General features: G+C 35.9%; 1 protein-coding gene across 2 annotated transcripts in view; it reads right to left on the minus strand.

Moving 5' to 3' along the window:
- lnx2a (ligand of numb-protein X 2a) overlaps positions 1-17,082 on the minus strand; it is a 28,397-nt gene extending 11,315 nt beyond the window's left edge. For both annotated transcript variants that reach the window (XM_056451018.1, XM_056451019.1), the window contains exons 1-5: positions 16,946-17,082; positions 13,239-13,747; positions 3,505-3,728; positions 1,056-1,193; positions 771-970 (exon numbers count right to left, since the gene is read on the minus strand). In XM_056451018.1, the coding sequence (XP_056306993.1) occupies positions 771-970; positions 1,056-1,193; positions 3,505-3,728; positions 13,239-13,642 (966 nt within the window). In that variant the 5' untranslated portion in view covers positions 13,643-13,747; positions 16,946-17,082. The remainder of the gene's footprint in view (positions 1-770; positions 971-1,055; positions 1,194-3,504; positions 3,729-13,238; positions 13,748-16,945) is intronic.
- Between the last annotated feature and the right edge of the window lie 1,920 nt (positions 17,083-19,002).

The raw sequence follows: 19,002 nt of genomic DNA on the forward strand, positions 1-19,002 counted from the left end.
TCCTTATTCTATTCAGTCAAAAATGTCTTAAATGCATTTGATCTCTTCAGAGACCAAGACCCATAACTAGGCCCACATAGAATCTGCGCGTGCAGAAATCCGCAGATTTCCAGCCCATCGAGTCCATTTATTTAGTTGTGTGTAACTGCATGTAAATTTATATCTGTTCAGTTTTATAATTAATTTCAGTAATATTACTGACTAGCATGAAAACGTTTATATGATTGATTTACAATACTGTTTGTAAAGTAATTCAGTTTTTTTAGTAGACATATGGTAGATATATTATATGAGAGACTTGCTTTGTTTACCAAATAAACAGATCTAATAGGATTTGCATTGTTTAGTTATGATACTTCCAACTTTTATTTATGATACTCCCAAAATCATTTTGCATTAATCTGCAGATTTTATTTACAATATTATGCACATGAATTGCAAATGTCTGCAGATTCTGTCTGGCCCTTCCCATCACCACCAATCACCATTCAAAACCAAAAATACTTATATTATACATGCAACTTAAATTTATTGGTCAGACTGACTCAAACTGATGTGAGTAGGTCACATATTTTAGTGAATGGCAGTTAAAAGAAAGCTGTTTTGTATCTGAGGTAAAAAAGCTGCATCTATTCATGCAGATAGTGATTCTGCCGTCAGTATTCATTAGAGCTTTTTAGAGATTGATTAAAGTATCAAGGCTGATCTGTAAATAGCAGTGAAAATGCCTGTTTTAATCAGACACTTCTTTTGGAGCATAGCGGCAGTACCTGAAGTATTTGGTCCCCGGCCAGCAGCCTTCCGTCTCGGGCTATAACACCGTCACGGTACACCTCCTGTATTACCACATTTATCAAGGGAGTCTCATTTCCACCCACAATACTTATGCCCATCTCCGAGTAGGGGTTTGTACGGTGAACCTCAATAGTAGTGATTTCTCCCTCAGGTAGAGAAGGAAGTTTTACACAACCTGAAGGAAAACGCACACAGAAAAGATATCAAAGGCATTTCATCTTATAGAAAGAGGTTTAGTGTAGGACAGGATGAAATCATACCTTCTTCAGCAGAAAGAGGAAGAGTTTCAACAAAGTCCCATCCTGAAGAAGCTGAACTGCCAGTGCGGAGAAGATGAATGCATGGGTTGCTGAGAGGACGCTTCACACGTGGAAGAGCACACTCAAGACCATGGACACCTTTGAGGAAAAAATATTAGTCAATTTTATTCCCTCCCCAAAAAATTTATTTTAGCGCATAATGTTTTTGCTTAGCAACATGTGTCTATCATGTACATCTCTACTGGAATCAACTCTAAATAATAGTCCTTTTGGGCATGTTGTGTAATTTATAACATCCAACACTATTGTTGGTGAAGAAAAATCCTATTCATTCTCTCCATAGGATAATTTCTTTTCTATGCTGACTAATAAACCGTTAAAGACTTCAGCATGGGGATTCTGTTGGATTGAGTTCTAGTGACTCTGGAGGCCATTTTAGTTTAGTGAACTCTGTTTGCGGTTATTTGAGCTTGTCTTGCTGGGAGTAGCAATCCCTAGATGGGTGCACTGTGGTCATAAACGAATAGACATGGTCAGCAACAATACTCTGAGGGTCTGTGACATTTAAAACTATGCTCAACTGATAATAAAGGGCTCAATGTGGCAAGAAATGATCCATCACACTGTTACAGCACCAACAGAAACCTGCACTATTGATAATACAACATCAAGGGATGATTTTCCCATCCTTTTATGTTGTCTACACAAAATTCTGACCTTGCCGTATGAATACTGCGCATTTCTCCGCATACATTCACATTTCTCAGTAACTTAGATGCACTTGGTAGGTGGCGTCAGAAAGCCGTGTGTGTATAGACTATCCTGTTACAAAATGCGGCAACAATCCTACACAATGGTAATAGTTTGATTAAGGTGTTTACATCTTTACATTCGGAGAGCAGCATTTACAACGGATCATTCAGTCCATAATATTGTAGTGATATTAATGTTAACTACGTAACTAAGTCATTTTGACTAAGGTATGTCTTTAAAAACTAAAAGTACTGTTAACAATACTAACTAACTTTGCCTCTTAAGAACCATAGACAAAGAACACTGATCCCTCACTTACCAAATCTGTAGAGACAGGACAAGCTCTGGGGTAAAAATGTTCCTTACAAACATATTTGTCGCATGTTAGCAGACCACTGTAATCCACACGTGAGTCCAGCTGCACTCTCATAGCAGGGAATTTAAAACAAAACCTTCGATAAACACAACACTGATGACCCATGTCTCCAAGCAATTCTTTTTCACTTTGTTGGCAACACAATGTGGCGTCTCTCTGCCGTCTGAACATTGTAACAGTTAAAAACAGCCCTCGAAGCTATCATGCATATTAATGAAGTTGCGCCTCATTCACAATAGAGCATGCTGAATTAATGATAAAAGCTAAAAGACGTCACGTTGTACACACTGGTACAGACAGCCAGTCTACACGCTGGAATTTACACAAGGATCTAATCGCCATGATGCAGCTTCAAAATTTCTTTTTAAACCGGAAGAACGAATTTGCTAGAAATAACGCAAAAACAACCATTTTCACTTTTTAGTGAAATATATGTGTCCTAATAGTGTTTTTAGCAGCGTATATCAGTGTTTCTCAACCACGTTCCTGGAGGACCACCAGTTCTTTTGACACACACTGATGCTCACTGGATATTTTCACTTTTCAGAATATTCTCTTAAAATCCTCAAGATAGTTATGAATATAAATCCCAATAATTTTAGAAATACTCAAACCAGCACTTCTGACACCAAAACCATACCACATTCAAAGCCGATTTAACCACCTTTTTCACCATTCTGATGCCCGGTTTGAACTTTAACAGATCATTTTAAGCATGTCTAAATGCATGAGCTGCTGCCATATGATTGGCTGATTGGGAAAACACTTCCAGAAGGAATTTACAAGATTAGGTCTATTTGAGTAAAGTGAACTATGTCGCCCAGTGTTTCTTTGTATGCTTTTGTTTTGTTTATTACAGTAGTGTTAAAGGAACACTCCACTGTTTTTGAAAATAGGCTTATTTTACAACTCACCTAGAGTTAAACAGTTGGGTTTCAGGTGGTAGTTGAGTTCCAGGTCTGGTGGAAACACTGTTATCTTAGCTTAGCATAAATCATTGAATCGGATTAGACCAATAGCATGTTACTAAAAAATATCAAAAAATAATTTTGATAATTTTCCTATTTAAAGCTTGATACCTCTGTAACTGCATCGTGTACCAAGACCAACGGAAAATAAATTTTTTTTATTTGCTAGGCCGATATGGCTAGGAACTTTCAATCGGCTCATTTCTTTTTAACTCTAGGGGACTAGAGCAAGCCTATTTCACTAAAATCAGCCTATTTTAAAAAAAGTGTAGTGTTCCTTTAACAACACGTGCAGCTCTATAAACATTAACTGTGGGTTTCAAATGATGAAAGTTATACTTAGGCTACTAACTGTCTTCTTCGGTGCTTTCTTCAAAGGCAGGGTTGTCTATACCAGGCTCTTCTGTCCATGTAGGAGCATTGTTGCATGCATTGGATCCAGCAGGTGGTGATGGCGTGTCTTCCTTTATCTCAGTCTGGGGGGATTTGGGGGGATTGGTCGCTGTGACCCTGTCTTCACTTCCCTCCATCTGCGTCCGCTCCAGCTTTGTTCGCTGACTCTGTGTTCCAGGACACCTAGACCCACACAAATAGACACAAGTATATAAACACAGTAACTTTTAACCTAAAATATTCTGAAGGCTAGGTACACAGAGGTCTAGTTGACATGGAATGGAGGACAAGGGGAAGAAAAAAGGAAGCAAATTACCGAAACCTTGCTCTATATCCTCTGGGCAGATGCTATTCCAGGAATCTACAGTATGGTAAAATGTTATATTGTCAAACCCAGTATACTGCAGTGTTATATGTTACATATATTAAGGGACACCAGGAGCAGTTGTAATGGGGCAATTTAACACACTCAATCCCTCCAATCAGAAACAACTCAATCTTTTTAAAAATGTAATTAATATTGTATTGTTCTCATTGGTTATTCTTTTATGTCTATTTAGTACTATTTTATTACAGTGTGGTTAAAATTGTTTTAAACTTGATGTTAATTGATCAGTTGATTACTGTATTGAGTTAAAAACATATTTAAATAACTAAAATGTAGTTTCAGCTAGAACAGTTGCTTAGCAAAAATAAAAATGCTGAAGATCTAAAGGAATCTGAACCAAATACAAAAACAAATCTTAAGTAACATTATTAGATACTACAGCAGCAAACTGTTTACTTAGAGGTAGGTGTTTAATATTTCTAATATTCAGTGTTGCAACTGACCCCTAAAGCTGTGGTCACACTGCATATTTCGCCCCATAGACTTCCATTCATACGCATGTGAATGTGGCAGACTGGAAACGCAAACTTGTTTGGCAAGTTTCGCAATTCGCTGTGTTGCGAAGTTCAAGCTTGGTGAACTCTGACCAAAAATCACATCACGTGATTGCATGAGACCAATCAAAGATCAAAACATGACCTCAGTGTACAGAAAGTTTAAATATGGACCAATTGCTTGCCTTTTTTAATGTCTTATCAACTTGTTTAATCCCGCCCCTTTTTGCAGCGATGTACGTCAGAATTTCACAGGCTCAAACTGTGTGACCGCAGCATAACACTGTTATGCCCCATCAAGTGGCCAATTGTAGCATTATGATTTCTTGCATTCAGTTTAACTGCTTAATCTCTTCAGAACTTGAAGGAACACATTGACATGTCATTCTGGATCTGGATCTGTGTCTGCAGAGTTTAATATTATAGTCTTGTCCTTATTAGTAATAATTATATACAGTTGAAGTCAGAATTATTACCCCCCCTGTTTTCCTCAATTTCTGTTTAACAAATAGATCAACAGATTTGTAAACATGATAGTTTTAATAACTCATTTCTAATAACTGTTTATTTTTGCCATGATGACAGTAAATAATATTTGACTAGATATTTTTCAAGACACTTCTATACAGCTTAAAGTGACATTTATAGGCTTAACTAGGTTAATTAGGTTAACTAGACAGGTTAGGGTAATTAGGCAAGTTATTACAATGGTTTGTTCTGTAGACTATCGAAAAAAATTAGCTTAAAGGGGCTAATAATTTTGACCTTAAAATGGCTTGTAAACAAATTGAGTCTGTTTTTATTCTAGCCGAAATGAAACAAATAAGACTTTCTCCAGAAGAAAAAATATTATGAGACATACTGTGAAATTTTCCTTGCTCTGTTAAACATAATTTGAGAAATATTTAAAACAGAAACAAAATTCAAAGGGGGGCTAATAATTCTGATTGCAACTGTATATGCAACTGGGTCAGTTGGCATTTCTGTGTGGAATTTGCATGTTCTTCCAGTGTTCATGTAGGTTTCCTCTGGGTGCTCTGGTTTTCCCCACAGTTCAAAGACATGCGCTATACTGTAGGTGACTCGAATAAACTAAATTGATCGAAGTGTATGTGTATGAATGAGGGTGTATGGATGTTTCCCTGTACTGGGTTGCTGCTGGGAAGGGTGTCCGCTGCGTAAAACATAAGTTGGCGATTCATTCCGCAGAAGTAAAATGAATGAATGAATCTAAAACACAATTGTATAGTATTATCAATTTATACACCTACTGTATATTTGTATGAAGATAACTAGTATATTTAAAGTAATCTGTGAGTTATGAAAGAAAATGTGAAAAGAAATTGTACAGTGGACCCTTGTTTTTACTACTAAAGTGCTAAGATTAGCATTAAGATTAATAAATGAAGAGTTCAGATGCAAAAACCTCTAAGTGCCGTCTGAAATTTCCATCGAAAAATGAATATTTTTCTCAGCCTCCTTTGTTAATGTTGAGATATTTCACTTTCAAGACCAGAAAAAGGACTTATTCTTTGCCATAAAAGTGATATTACTGAACATACACACACAGGAACCTGATAAAAACGCTCATTTTAGAGGAATAATTCAGATGGCATTTAGAGGGTTTTGCATCTAAACTCTTCAAATGTTCTAAAAGTATTTATTGTAGTTCATTTGAACTTAACTGTAAAATCTGTCAATAATAACCTTTCCAATTTTGTGATTCAACCGTATGAACATTCATTTACTCTTTTGAATCAGATTATTGAGCTTGATCTCTGCTCTGAACATTTTTGTTGTTGATAAATTGTATTGTTCTAGTTTGAAACTAAGTACACGTACAAAAACCTGGTAATGAGCTGCCAGTACTTTTGTTTTTGTTTTTCTACATTTGTTTTTTCTTTGTACAAATGTATTTCTATTAATATTACTTATTCAATTTATTGTTTCTAATTACTACAAGTGTCAGTAAAAGTGACTTTGTTAAATTGTACATTTTCAGGTGCCATAATCCAATCCAAAAGCAAACCCTTAACAGTCTTTGTTGTGCGATCTCTCTTTGCCTTTGAGCTAGGAGCATTTCATAATCTCACTAACATGACTATCATGCAATTAACAGCGCTAAATAATTACTCTACGCATCGGTGAGAACATAGACTTGTAGGATGGCATTACATGCTGAGGTCTCAGAGAATAACAAGAAAGCACCGGATTGTCAGCACAGCTAAGAAGACTGCTAATGCTGGCAATAACCCACAGTCTTCCCTTAGGAAGGTGTTAGCACCTTGTTAAGGTTAATCTCCTCGGGTGTTCTTCCATGGTGCTATAAATAAAACATTCCAGCAAAAGAGCAAATCATTTGTGGAGTAGAGATGGCCTGACAAAACTTTGATAAGTTCCACTTTCTGTTGCTTTTTGACAAAAACAGACAATTCTTTCAAAGAATTTGTCCTGTAATTTTTGAACTAACTCAACCTGAACTATTCAGACTCTCTTAACCAAACCCTTAGTAGGCCAAGACCTTCAGCTCCTCCAAAGGAACTTTTGAATTTCATCTTTTCCACCAGAAATAATCTCAAAATGTATACCACTCTCTCAAACCAAACAGTTTTGCCAATTCCTAGTACAAAATGCCATGCTGGACTCTAACTCACCATAGCTCTGGATTACCCTTGGCAGTTTCACAGAAGAAGTGGTTGAAAAGGTTTCTAGAGTTGAAGTTTCCCAGCATAGCTGAAGAGAATATGAAACTGCTTCTGTCCAGTGCATTGCACACGACCGACTAATCTCCCATCACATGACGAAGGGGCAAATAATCCCCAGATGGGAAGTCAGATCAAGCCCAGCAGGCTCCACTAACAAGAAAAGTGTCTGCAAAAGTCACTGAAGCCTGGTCTGCGAAGCATCATTGTCTGACTCTAAAATACATGCGAATGACATTTGTTCTGACTCAAGAGCCCCTGCAGACATGTGGTTATGCTCAAGTTGAACTCTTTAGTAACATGTTCTGCATGTTGAGCAGGTTTATTTGGGATTTACTGGTCATGGTACAACACAACCATTTGTGGAATATTAGGTCCAGCATTTACATGTAAGCAGTACATTTCAACTGGGTATTTAAATAATAAGTGCTTATTTTGTAAATGAATAATTCCTGGAACAAAAACAGGAAATAAAAGTTACCGTAACCGACGTCCAACACACAATTTCAGTTTTCCCAAAGCATGACGTCATTAAACGGTGATAGCACAAAAAAAGCATCACATTTCTGAAGAGTCTTTAATTATTTTGTGCCATATAACGTTGTTGTATATTAAAACATGTAGCTACGAACATAAATCATATGAACAATCATTATTTAGTTCACTTCACTTTTATGTTCCAAATGAAAAAAGAAGTGATGAAATGACTCAGTCTAATCTACAAGAAGAGCCCGGTTACCTCTTTTGTTATGTTTTCTGGCTGACTTGAGATCGCTTTGCTTCTGTCTCCCGCTATCCTGATACTTTTGCGCAGTTTCATCTTCTCAACATCTCGATTGATCAGGCTCATTATCAGATTTACTCGGGGTTTTAAAATATATGCTTGACTGCCTCTTCGCCAATGTGAAAATACAAATATTATTTAGGTTAGCCACTATGACATTATTTATTTTTACTGCTCACTGCGCGCGAAACAATAATCGCCAAGCAATGAGAGTGATTGTAATCATAAGAAAGCCGATTGGCTGAAAATATTGTTGAGGGCCAATAGTTAAACGTGACTTTTGCTTTAACTTGCACATGGTGACTACTATCATCACAATCCACACAGCCTTTGCCTGCGCTGGCTTGCACTCATTCACATTCTCTCTCTCTCGCACACACACACACACACACACACTTAAGTATTCACCATGCACACTTTAATGCTGGATCTATTAAAATAAGTAACGAAACATAAAACACGAATATCTTAGATTTTCTGGAACAGGATCTGACAAGATGCAGCTCAGATTAAGCACTGGGTTTAATTGAATTTGAGATAATTAAGCGTTAAAGGGGTTATATGTAAAAACAAACAAAAGACTTTTTATTAGCGATACCGGTGGCCATTACATGAACTGCACACAACTTGTTGCACACAACTTACAAGAAGATAAATGTGATTCAGTGCTGTTCTTTTTTATTCTTCAATTGGAAGATTTAAAAATATAATTTCAATGATAAACATTCAGACATTATCGACGCTGCATAAAATGTTTTGTCAAGTATGTCAATTTGTGTCACAAACTTTCCTTTTAGTAGAAACATAAAAAACAAATATGACAGCGAAAACAGCAGTTAAGAAAGCATCTGATCATAGTAATAAGGATTATGCACAAGCTGCAATTTTCTAGCATCGTGTCGACAGATCTACTTGGATTATAAAGCATATTTGAGACGACTATTTCAGACTATATGACCCTAGCTTGAATGAATCCCTTTTTTTTCACATGACACATTGATATAACTTCTGCAATAACTTAAACATTGTAAGAGCGTTCATTTTACGTGTCATAAAACAGAAGAGAGACTTTTGGGATTGCCTGTAAATTTGACATCCTTTCGATCCTTTTTCACACGCTTAAAGTCTAGAGTGACCGCCTCTTTAGCCGAGCAACAATATTTGATGTATAACTCACACAAAAATGTCAGAATCTGATCTCCAGCCGAACTCAAATGCATTACCCTGAGGTTGTGGTGCACGTTTTTTTAATCAGTCTGCCTGAAAACTAATTTTGCTGCAGCCTGGTACAATGAAGGTTTCTGGCTTATGTCTGTCAGGGCACCTATATAAACTAGTATAGTTCCAAACATTCACAGCGTGTTAAGACAAGTAATAAAACTGAATCCAACGTGAAATTTCAGTGAAATAAGGTTATTGTACATGTGAAGGTGATTCCTTCATTTAACTGTGTGTTTCTAAGGCAACAAAAAGCTTTCATTTACAGTAACCATTATGTATACACATTAGCTTACATTCAGGGTATAGATTTTTGAAGTTCTTGCATTGCCTGGGTATCAAAAAGATGATTTATGCATTTTAGAGCAATGTTCTACTGTTTTGAACTGCATATAAAGTGAATATTTCCACCAGAGACATCACTGGATCCTTTTACAAGAGGATAAGCATACCACTGTGCTAAATATTACAGATGAAACCCTATGTTTCAGTGAGGATTACTGTGTACTGAGCTGAAAATCTATTTCTCTGATAAAGTAATTCCAATTGTATCACAGTAATTCCAATGTTTTTGATCAGATGTTTATTATCAAAACAAGCATTGTCAGATTTGCGAATTTATTACTGTTTTGAATCAATCAGGTTTAACAGGTTAACAAAATGGTCTGATATTATTCAAGATTTCGTTTTTTTATCCATAGGACACTTCACACACATGCACTGAATCGTTTCCTACACCAAAAGTGTAATGGAATATTTTCTAAGACAAAAAATAATATCCAATGAACAAAATCCTGCCCTACATTTTTTGTCTAGTTTTTGTCTAGTTTGAGAAACTATTTCACTTGTATATTAACCCTAACAAAAACATATAGACACCCTTAACATCTTATCCATCAACACATGAGAACAGTACAAATAATCACCAAATATACAAAATGAAGAGAGACGGGCTACTATGTCAGTGGCTACAGCGATAGTTGACCAACAGATGATGAGCATACAATTTATTTATTTATTTTTTTTGATGTTGCGGGATCTCATTCCAAGCTTTTGTGACTACATAAAAGAAAGATCTCTGTCCATAAGAGTTTTTAAAATCCGGGAACGGCAAACATTCAATATGCATTGCAGTTTAGCAAAAAAGACTGATTTCAGCTTTTGTTTTATGCCAACTTTAAAAATAGTAGGAGTGAGTAATACCAGCGTTATTGATGTGACATTTACAGTAAAAACTCAAAACATAATCCCACATAGAAAGTATATGTTTACATTATATTGAAACATCAGTTTATATTTTCCAACTAACCACAGAGTTATGGGATCAGAAAAATATTCATCTGTAAACATTTTAATAGTTTAAATGAGGGAAATAAATGTTTTATGAGTTTGTGAGTTTACAGTACTGTACTGTAAATTAAGCCGCACAACCCAAAAGAATTATTTCTAATTAAAAGGATATGGAGTCAATCTAGGGCCATATATACTTAATAATAAAAGAAAGTTTTGCAAAAAGAAAATAAAGTATTGAACAAAAAAATAAATGCAAATCTCCAAAAATCGCAAAGCGATTCTCTTTTTGAGAAATAACATTTAAATTTGCAAACAAAAAAAGAACTGCAAATAAAAATAAAGCAGTGCAAAATAAGTTAAATATTTGCAATTAAAAAAACAACATATTTTTGCAAAATATTTTTGTAGCATTGCCTTTACAAAACCCGTTCAGTCAATTGCAATGCTCATTTTGATTTGCTTTTAGTCAGCCGTGAGTTTGCAACGCTGTTTTCACTTTGCACTTCATGTTTCTGTGTATTTCACTTTGTGGCCCTGATTTGACAAGAGGGCGGAGTCAAGGGAACTTGGGCGTTTACTTCATCATCTGGAGACACAGTATCTCCGAGGTGGTCTTATAGCCCTGTAGGTCTGGGCATTTCATAAATGCCCACGTTCCCTCGTGATGTTTGGTTTAAAAATGTTTTACAAATATATATTGTTTTTTTATTGCAAATATTTAAGTTTTTTTGCACTGGTTGGTTTTTATTTGCAATTCTTTTTTATTAGCAAATTTCATTTTTAATTCTCAAAACTTTATTTTCCATTTGCATTCCTTTATTTTTGTTAGCAAAATAAAAAAGATTCACAAAAAATTAATTTTTGCTTTGTGATTTTTGGAGATTTGCATTTTTTTTTTTGCTCAAAACTTTATTTTTTGTATGCAAAACTTTCTTTTATTGTGCAAGTATACATGACCCTAGATTGACTCTATAAATGGATAAGGGTCGGCTCTCTACAGCAGTGTTTCCCAACCCTGTTCCTGGAGGCACACTAACAGTACATATTTTGTGTGTCTCCCTTATCTGAACCATTCGTGTCAGGTTTTGGGGTCTTTTCTAATGTTCTGCTGAGTTGATTCAGGTGTGTTTGATTAGGGAGAGGTTGAAAATGTGTATTGTTGGTGTGCCTTCAGGAACAGGGTTGGGAAACACTGCTCTACAGAACAAAACTGATTGATTTTTTTTTACATTTTTGCATTTATCAGGAAAATGCTTCATTATAAATGTGACAGATGTCAAATTGCCACTTGTGTGACTTTGGTAAATCAAATATAATAGTTTGAAAACATTGACAGAGACGTTTTTGAGTATTTTTACAGTAGTGTAAAATACAAGCCTACACAAAGGGTTTCGATGTTTTGGTAAAAGCATAATTCTTGTCATTGCAAGGTTGGCATTTGCATGGAATAGGGTGTTTTCAATCTCGTGGTTCTGGTGACACTTGAAATTCAGATGGAGGGCAGGAAGTAAAAAACTGAATGAGAGACACAGAGGAAAGTGTAGTTTTGCGATTTATACCATATTTCAAAGAAGATATAAATAGAAAATAACCACATATGTTGGGATGATCCTTACATAATGAAGAGGGCAGAGTTTTCTACTGAACTAAAATATATTTGCCTGTCATCGAGGTGATATATACTGTATAAAGTATCATATTACATAAAAAAATACTATAATGAATATAGTGTGTGGAAGCATACCATAGATAATTACTTGAAATAAACTGTTGTAGTAATTATATTGTTTCTGTGGTACAACACAACTGTACTAATAAACAAATTATTCAATAGAGTTTTCTATGCTATAATTATGCACCATAACAATACACCAGTTTACACTAACATTACAGTATTTATTACAGTTGATCAGTTTGCTATGTTACAGTATTCAGTAGCATTTATTAACAAAGAGTTATACACATTATACACTTTACTATGTCATTCAAAAACATGTTCATTATAAATTTACTATAGTTTTTTCCCCATGCGGATATCTTCCAGACATCACAAAATAACAGATGAAAGCATCCAAAAGCGTGGACACATAGTCTACATTATTATTTATTTATTTATTTTTGTAAGGGGGTATAATAAGCATTTAGTTTTGTCACAAGGGTTGCATTTTTTGTTTTTGTTCTGTCTAACTTATCATTCACCGCTACTGCACATATAGACGTTGACGTTACAGTTGTTTATGCTGTCGAAACTCCAGTAAAGACTTGGATTATTGCGAAACAAGACAGAGATTTTATTACAGCGATTACATGGCAGGGTACATTATTCATATTCACCTGGATTTTGTATAAGTGTGGTGGTGTTTGTATCTGATCCTTATATATTAGATTATCATATTTATACACACAGCTAGGCCTGTAAATAATCTTTATTAATGCTGTGAAACGAATTATGCCGTTCAAAAAAGTTTGTACACAGAGATGTATTGAATAAATGTTGATTACATACCACCTTTTCTTCTGTTTTTCAGCCAGTTTCTTAAAATTTACCCTCTTTTTGAGCTAAAACTTTTGGCAGTCTATGAAAGCTGTTAGGCATTTCTTATTTTGGCCAATTTAAACAATTACAAACCACATAAAACAGAAACATTTTGATGTTTTGATAGCAATTCCTATGTAGAAGGATCACTTCCTGCCCTCCATCTGAATTTCTCACATCATCAATGACTTCATGTGAAAACAACCTGTTGCTCGAGTATCAAAACATTGGAACTAGAGTGCTTATTTGAGTCTGAATATTTGTGTTGAGCACTTTACCTATGTTTGAGATGTGCCTCCAGGTCACAGCGAGGCATGCTGAGCGAGCAGGAGGGCGTGAGCGGACAGGTGACCGACAACTTGTCCAGCAGCTTGTGCACCAGAATGCTGGAGCGCCGGCAGACCTGCAGCTGCAGATGCGCACGGTCCAGTGGACAGAAGTCCCGTTCCTGCAGGAAGCTGCGCAGACAGCGGGCACAGAAGGTGTGGCCACATGGTGTATCCAGGGGCTGAACTAACGGCTGAAGGCAGATGTGGCACACCAAATCATCGTCCACTTCCAAACGATAGTTATAAAGGTGGTTCTCCCAGGTGCGGTGAATCTGTCCACATTCAGAGCAAAGGGCCTCCAGAAGAGCTTCGCTCACCATGCCCGGGTCAACTCCCTCTCCCAGACTGCCCATTGCTCTCGGCTTTGGCTACACTCACTCAGTCCATCCCGCGGGCGTCAGAGGCTGTGCGACTCCGGCAGGGGACGGCCACCCCCTGGCAGACGCAGTGACATCACTCTGAAGGGTGACAGAGAAACAGCGAGTTAACTATTGTGAATGAGAGACAGTGTTTGTGTGTGCGAGGATGAGATTATGTTGCAGAGCAGTGTGGGTTTACTCCTGCACATTAATCTGGCAGTGTAATCTCATGCTCTCTCGCCTGGAGCAATCTTTCAATCCCGCAGAGAGAGAATTATCCAGGATTGAGGCAGGGAGCACCGAGTCAAGAGGTTTTCATGTGAAAGTGAGAAGAGGAGGGGCAAGAGAAGACGAAAAACAGATACTGTGTAAGATTCCAATGGAGAGCATTTGTTCATAAAAACCAGAGCGGAAGTCCTCTGAGTCATTAACTATAAATATTAATCAAAAACCTACTATGTTATAATTAAAATCTTTCCTCCGAAGACCCTGTTTCTAACTTTGATACTGTGTAGATTTAAAGGAATACGGCTCACGTTATGTCTGTCTTTTCTTTTTCATTCATTTATAACCTGTTTTAACGCATTTGAATCTGTTTTTAATCACTTTTATTATTTGTTTTTATGTTCTTATACTTGTCTCTTTTATTTCTGTTTGTGTAAAGCACTTTGAGATGAAATGTGCTATATAAATAAACTTGCCTGCCTTGCCTTTGTGTTTACTCACCATCACCATTCATTCCAAACTTTTTCTAAAAATGAACATTTGCTGTTAATTTCCTCTCCCCCAGGCCATCTAAGATGTAGTTGGCTTTTTATTTAGCCGAATGTTTAAGAAGATTTATGTTGAGATTTATGCACTGAGTAAATGAACAGCAATTTCTCTAATATTTCATCATATATTGGAAAAAAGAAAACATGAGGGAAAAGAAAACATAAGGGAAAAGAAGTTATGATGCAGGTGTACAGTTTTGTGAAAACTTGAATGGGGGTTTTCAGACTTTGAGGGAATATTAAGTGAAATATAAAATGACAAAAATATGATTTAGCAAATACATTTGACTGAAAAAAATACATCTAAGTCTACCGAACTATAGTGAGTAATAAAAACCATACTCGTAGAGTATACTTGAATATTTACATTTAAGAAATTGGCGTAGAAAGTAATTTTACTCTGAAAATGAGTAATGTTAATATTGGATGTCACAAAGTTAATTAGATATTACATTTTGAAAAACTTGAATGCTACTTTCTTGCACAGCATACTGTAATAGTCTGCTTACACAGTGTAAACGTTTTAAGATGGTGGAGTAGTATGGAGTATGGTATTAAATTCTGAGGGTGTTATAACCCTGGAGAAAAATATCAGGGTTTGACGGTATTGTGATTACTGCTCCAAAATAAGTTGTTTTTAAATGTCTGGTTAAAAAAAACACAATTTTTTCCGCTTTGAACATGATATATTTTATTTTGAGAAACATTTATAATATTTTGGAGCAGTAAACATGTCAGGCTAAATAATTCAAATCAATCACCGACTTCTGCTGTATTCATTAGTTTTAAAAACATAATTTTTTTTACAATTTAAAATGGCATCTTTTGATATATTTCTGCTGGAGATACTGTAGTCCTAAAAAAACAAAAACAAAAATAAAAATCCTACATGTACTTTAGGAAAGGTATAGCAGAAACTTTTGGTGGTTTTAAAACCTTCACTTTTCCAAACCGTGGTATATCTTGAAAACGGTTATCATCCCATGCCCAGCTAACATTTTTGTGTTTAATAGACGTCTAATAGACATCTAAATGTAGACAGCTTGGCTAAAACAAAGCTAAACTTGGGCTGTCAGTGAAAATGACAGCCCAAAACCAGACTAGTCGTCAAATCTACAGATTAGACAGACTTTATGTGTGAAGTTATTTATTTCTATTTATTTAATGACTAGTCTAGTTTTTGCCTGTTCTTAAATGTCTATTAGATTGATTAATAGACAGCCCAAATTTAGCCTTGTTTTAGCCAAGACTACTATGTTTAGACGTCTATCAGACATCTAGACATCTTTTTAAAACAAACAAAAAAAAAGTTTGCTAGGTGGCTTATAAATAGAGAAAACTAAACTCCAAACTGCAGGGGGCAAATGGCAATCTATTGGGCCAACAATAACGACACCCTTCGTCTGTATGCACGTTATCCGACAGCTGTGTGCGTCCATGACCGGCCTCACGCCTGCTCTGTGGACGGCATCTCCGTGACTACCTGCCTCTGTGTTTATCTCGCAGCTGGACATGAATAAAACATGAGGACACAAGGCTCCTCTGTTCCCACTACAAAGCCCTGTCAACGTCTCATCACACACACACATACCCATGCTCACACTGTAAAAGTCTTAATGTGGACAGTCTGATCCAAAAAGAAGCAGCTCGTCCCTTGATAGGGAAGATGTGGGACTTCATTACATAAGGCTGGGATGCTTAATGGTCATTGGGCATTTGCCATTTGTGTTTCCATCCTATGTTCATTCTCCTCAGACTTTTAATCACAAGGGAGTGTTTAGATATTGACCGCAAGTGCTGTTCAAGGCCACTCACTTGTTGTATCCTTGTATCTTTATCTGACTGTCACAGTTGTCTGTGTTCTCACTTGCAAAATGGCACATTCGTCTCTTATCTAGCTGCCTGGCGGATGAAGAATTAAATGTTTGTTCAGCTGAACTGACACGACAAAACAATACAACTAACGGCTGATCTGTAAACATCTAGGCTACAAAGAAAGCATGCAACATCTGACATATTTCCATAGCTATGGATTGATTCTGCACAGTCTTTATTTACTGACCAAGCGGCGTTCGGGAGCAGTGACATGTTTCCATTCTGCAGATCTATCCACAAACCACCATTTTTGACACCCATCTCCTTTCCCCAATCAATACATTGACCTTAATGTTGTTCAGAGAGGTTGTACATCCACAAACAGGTAGGCAACAAAAAATAAATTAATGCAGGGAGGGGGAGGAGAAATAACGGCGCTTTCTGTGTTGAATTAAAACGTCTGTGGATGCCACCTGCATGAATTGTCTCGTTAATAAGGCGTATCCAATCCAGATCTATGACACGCACAAATATCGATATCTCATTATTTCTGGTATAGAGCAGCTCTCTGTACATTTTTCGTTTACTGTCTCTCTCTCTCTCTCTGTCTGTGCCGTCGCCAGTACAATGGGCGACAATGACATCTACGAAAATACGTGTAGAAATAAAGGAGCAGCGAGTGATGATATGAATATTTGAATAACGTTACCTATTCGCGTTCTTCTCGGATGCTGTGAACTCTGGCCCCGAGAGGGGAGAATCATGGAGCTCAATCACATCCACCGCAGCTTCCCCGAGCCGCATCCGCACGTCAAAACACCCCCGTATCTGTCTTGGAGCGATGTTCGATTCGTGAGCGGATGATTCATTTGAGTCGACTCTGTTGAACGAATCAGGTAGACCGAATAATAAAACTGCACAATTCGGTCATGAGTAAGTCTGCGAGCGACTCTCGTAGCACAGACTGCCCAACTCACTGAACTGAGAACCGAGAGTCCTTGTCGGGATTTTTCCACGAAGAGCCATTTAAAGGGAACATTTAATTTTAGCTCTTGAGTGTGCAAGTAATGTAATTTGACTAAGGACATTTGTCAACAACAACAGCAGTGGTCAAGTTTATTTTTAATGCATGTGATTGTAAATAGTTACTTTATTCATTTTTTTTCAGCAAAAGCTGTACTTTTTGTTAGTCTGTTTATTATAAATGCAAATTAACTTTAGGTTTCAATTATGGACCCTTGAAATCAATAATAAACACTTTATTATTGTCAATGACAGCTAAAAGTACAACAATTGTAATACATGAAAAATTATATATTTATAATTTATTTGTTTTAGTTATTACTTTTTATTGCAGCCAAGAGATTATTACTATTGCTTTTGTTTATTGTAAATTTAATTAATTAGTTTTTAGATTTTTATGTGTATTATTTAAATTGCAATCCAAAACTGAAAACTATATTTCAAAGGTGATTCTTTTGATTTACAATTTTTTAAGTGGTTGTAAACAGTTTATTTGGGCTGAACAAACAAATTAAGTTGAACATTACTACATTTAATATTTTACATTTAACTCATAAATTGTTTGTGACAATTTTGCAGAAATAATTTCTTTCAGTGGATTTGTGGGTTTTTTGGCTACATAACTACATGGGAACATAGGATAGGATAAACATTATTTGTCCCTGAGAGGACATTTGTCTTGGGCAAAAAGGTGCTACAACGTTGCTCTAGGCGGACAATAAAATAAATAAAGCAAACAAAACAATTTAGAACAAACAATTAAGAACATGCATTGATTACAGAATAAGACCATATATAATTATGAAATATATAAGGCACAGCACACAGTCAGGTGCTAATATATTACAGGTGCAGTGTTCTTGGTAGAGTTCAACAGGTTTATCGAGGTAGGAACAAACGAAAGTTTCAATCTTTTGGTTTTACACATTGACATTCTCAGTCTTTTTCCTGATGGCAACAGCTGATATTCACTGAAAAGAGGATGTTTGGAATCAGCACTAATATTTATTGCTCTTCTCATGACCGCCTGTTCATATAGAGTCTGTATGGGCTCATATTGTTTTATTCTCATGATTTTCATGGCTGTTTTTTGAAAATGAACCAATTTATTTTTCAGTTGAACAGACAGATTTCCAAACCAGACTGTGATTCCATAGCGAATAAGACTTTCAAAATATCAAATATAGCTTGGTTAAAAAACAAGCAAGATATTGCTACCACCCCATACAATCTCAGCCTTCTTAAAAAATAAAGCTCCTGTTGTAATTGTGTGCACAAGCTGTCAATGTTTGTTCACCAACAAAAAACAGTAGTAACATAACTTCCCAAATAATCATGAAGGTGAATTTATGCTAAATATTTGTTAAAAGAAAAGTATACTTAAATGTGACTTATCAACAACAACCAAATATATATGTAACTTCTAAAACAAATATTATTTTGTCATCTGAATGCATTTCTGTTTTTAGTAAATACGTATGTTTAAATGCGTTATTACATTTACTGTCTGTCATGGTTTACAAACTCAGCTGTCATACATTACAAAACACACACTTGTAAATAAATGAAAACATTAGCAAAAAGAAAAAACAATTAATTAAATAGCAATGTGTGCTTACACTTAGAATCAAGATATTAGATCATGTTTTTTATTATGATAAGCATTGAAACATTACACAAAGTATTAATACAAATTCAGACACAAACTATATCCAAGACCATTACAATAAATGCAAAAACCAC

This window comes from Danio aesculapii, chromosome 24 (genome assembly GCF_903798145.1).
Source record: "Danio aesculapii chromosome 24, fDanAes4.1, whole genome shotgun sequence".
Taxonomy (NCBI): domain Eukaryota; kingdom Metazoa; phylum Chordata; class Actinopteri; order Cypriniformes; family Danionidae; genus Danio; species Danio aesculapii.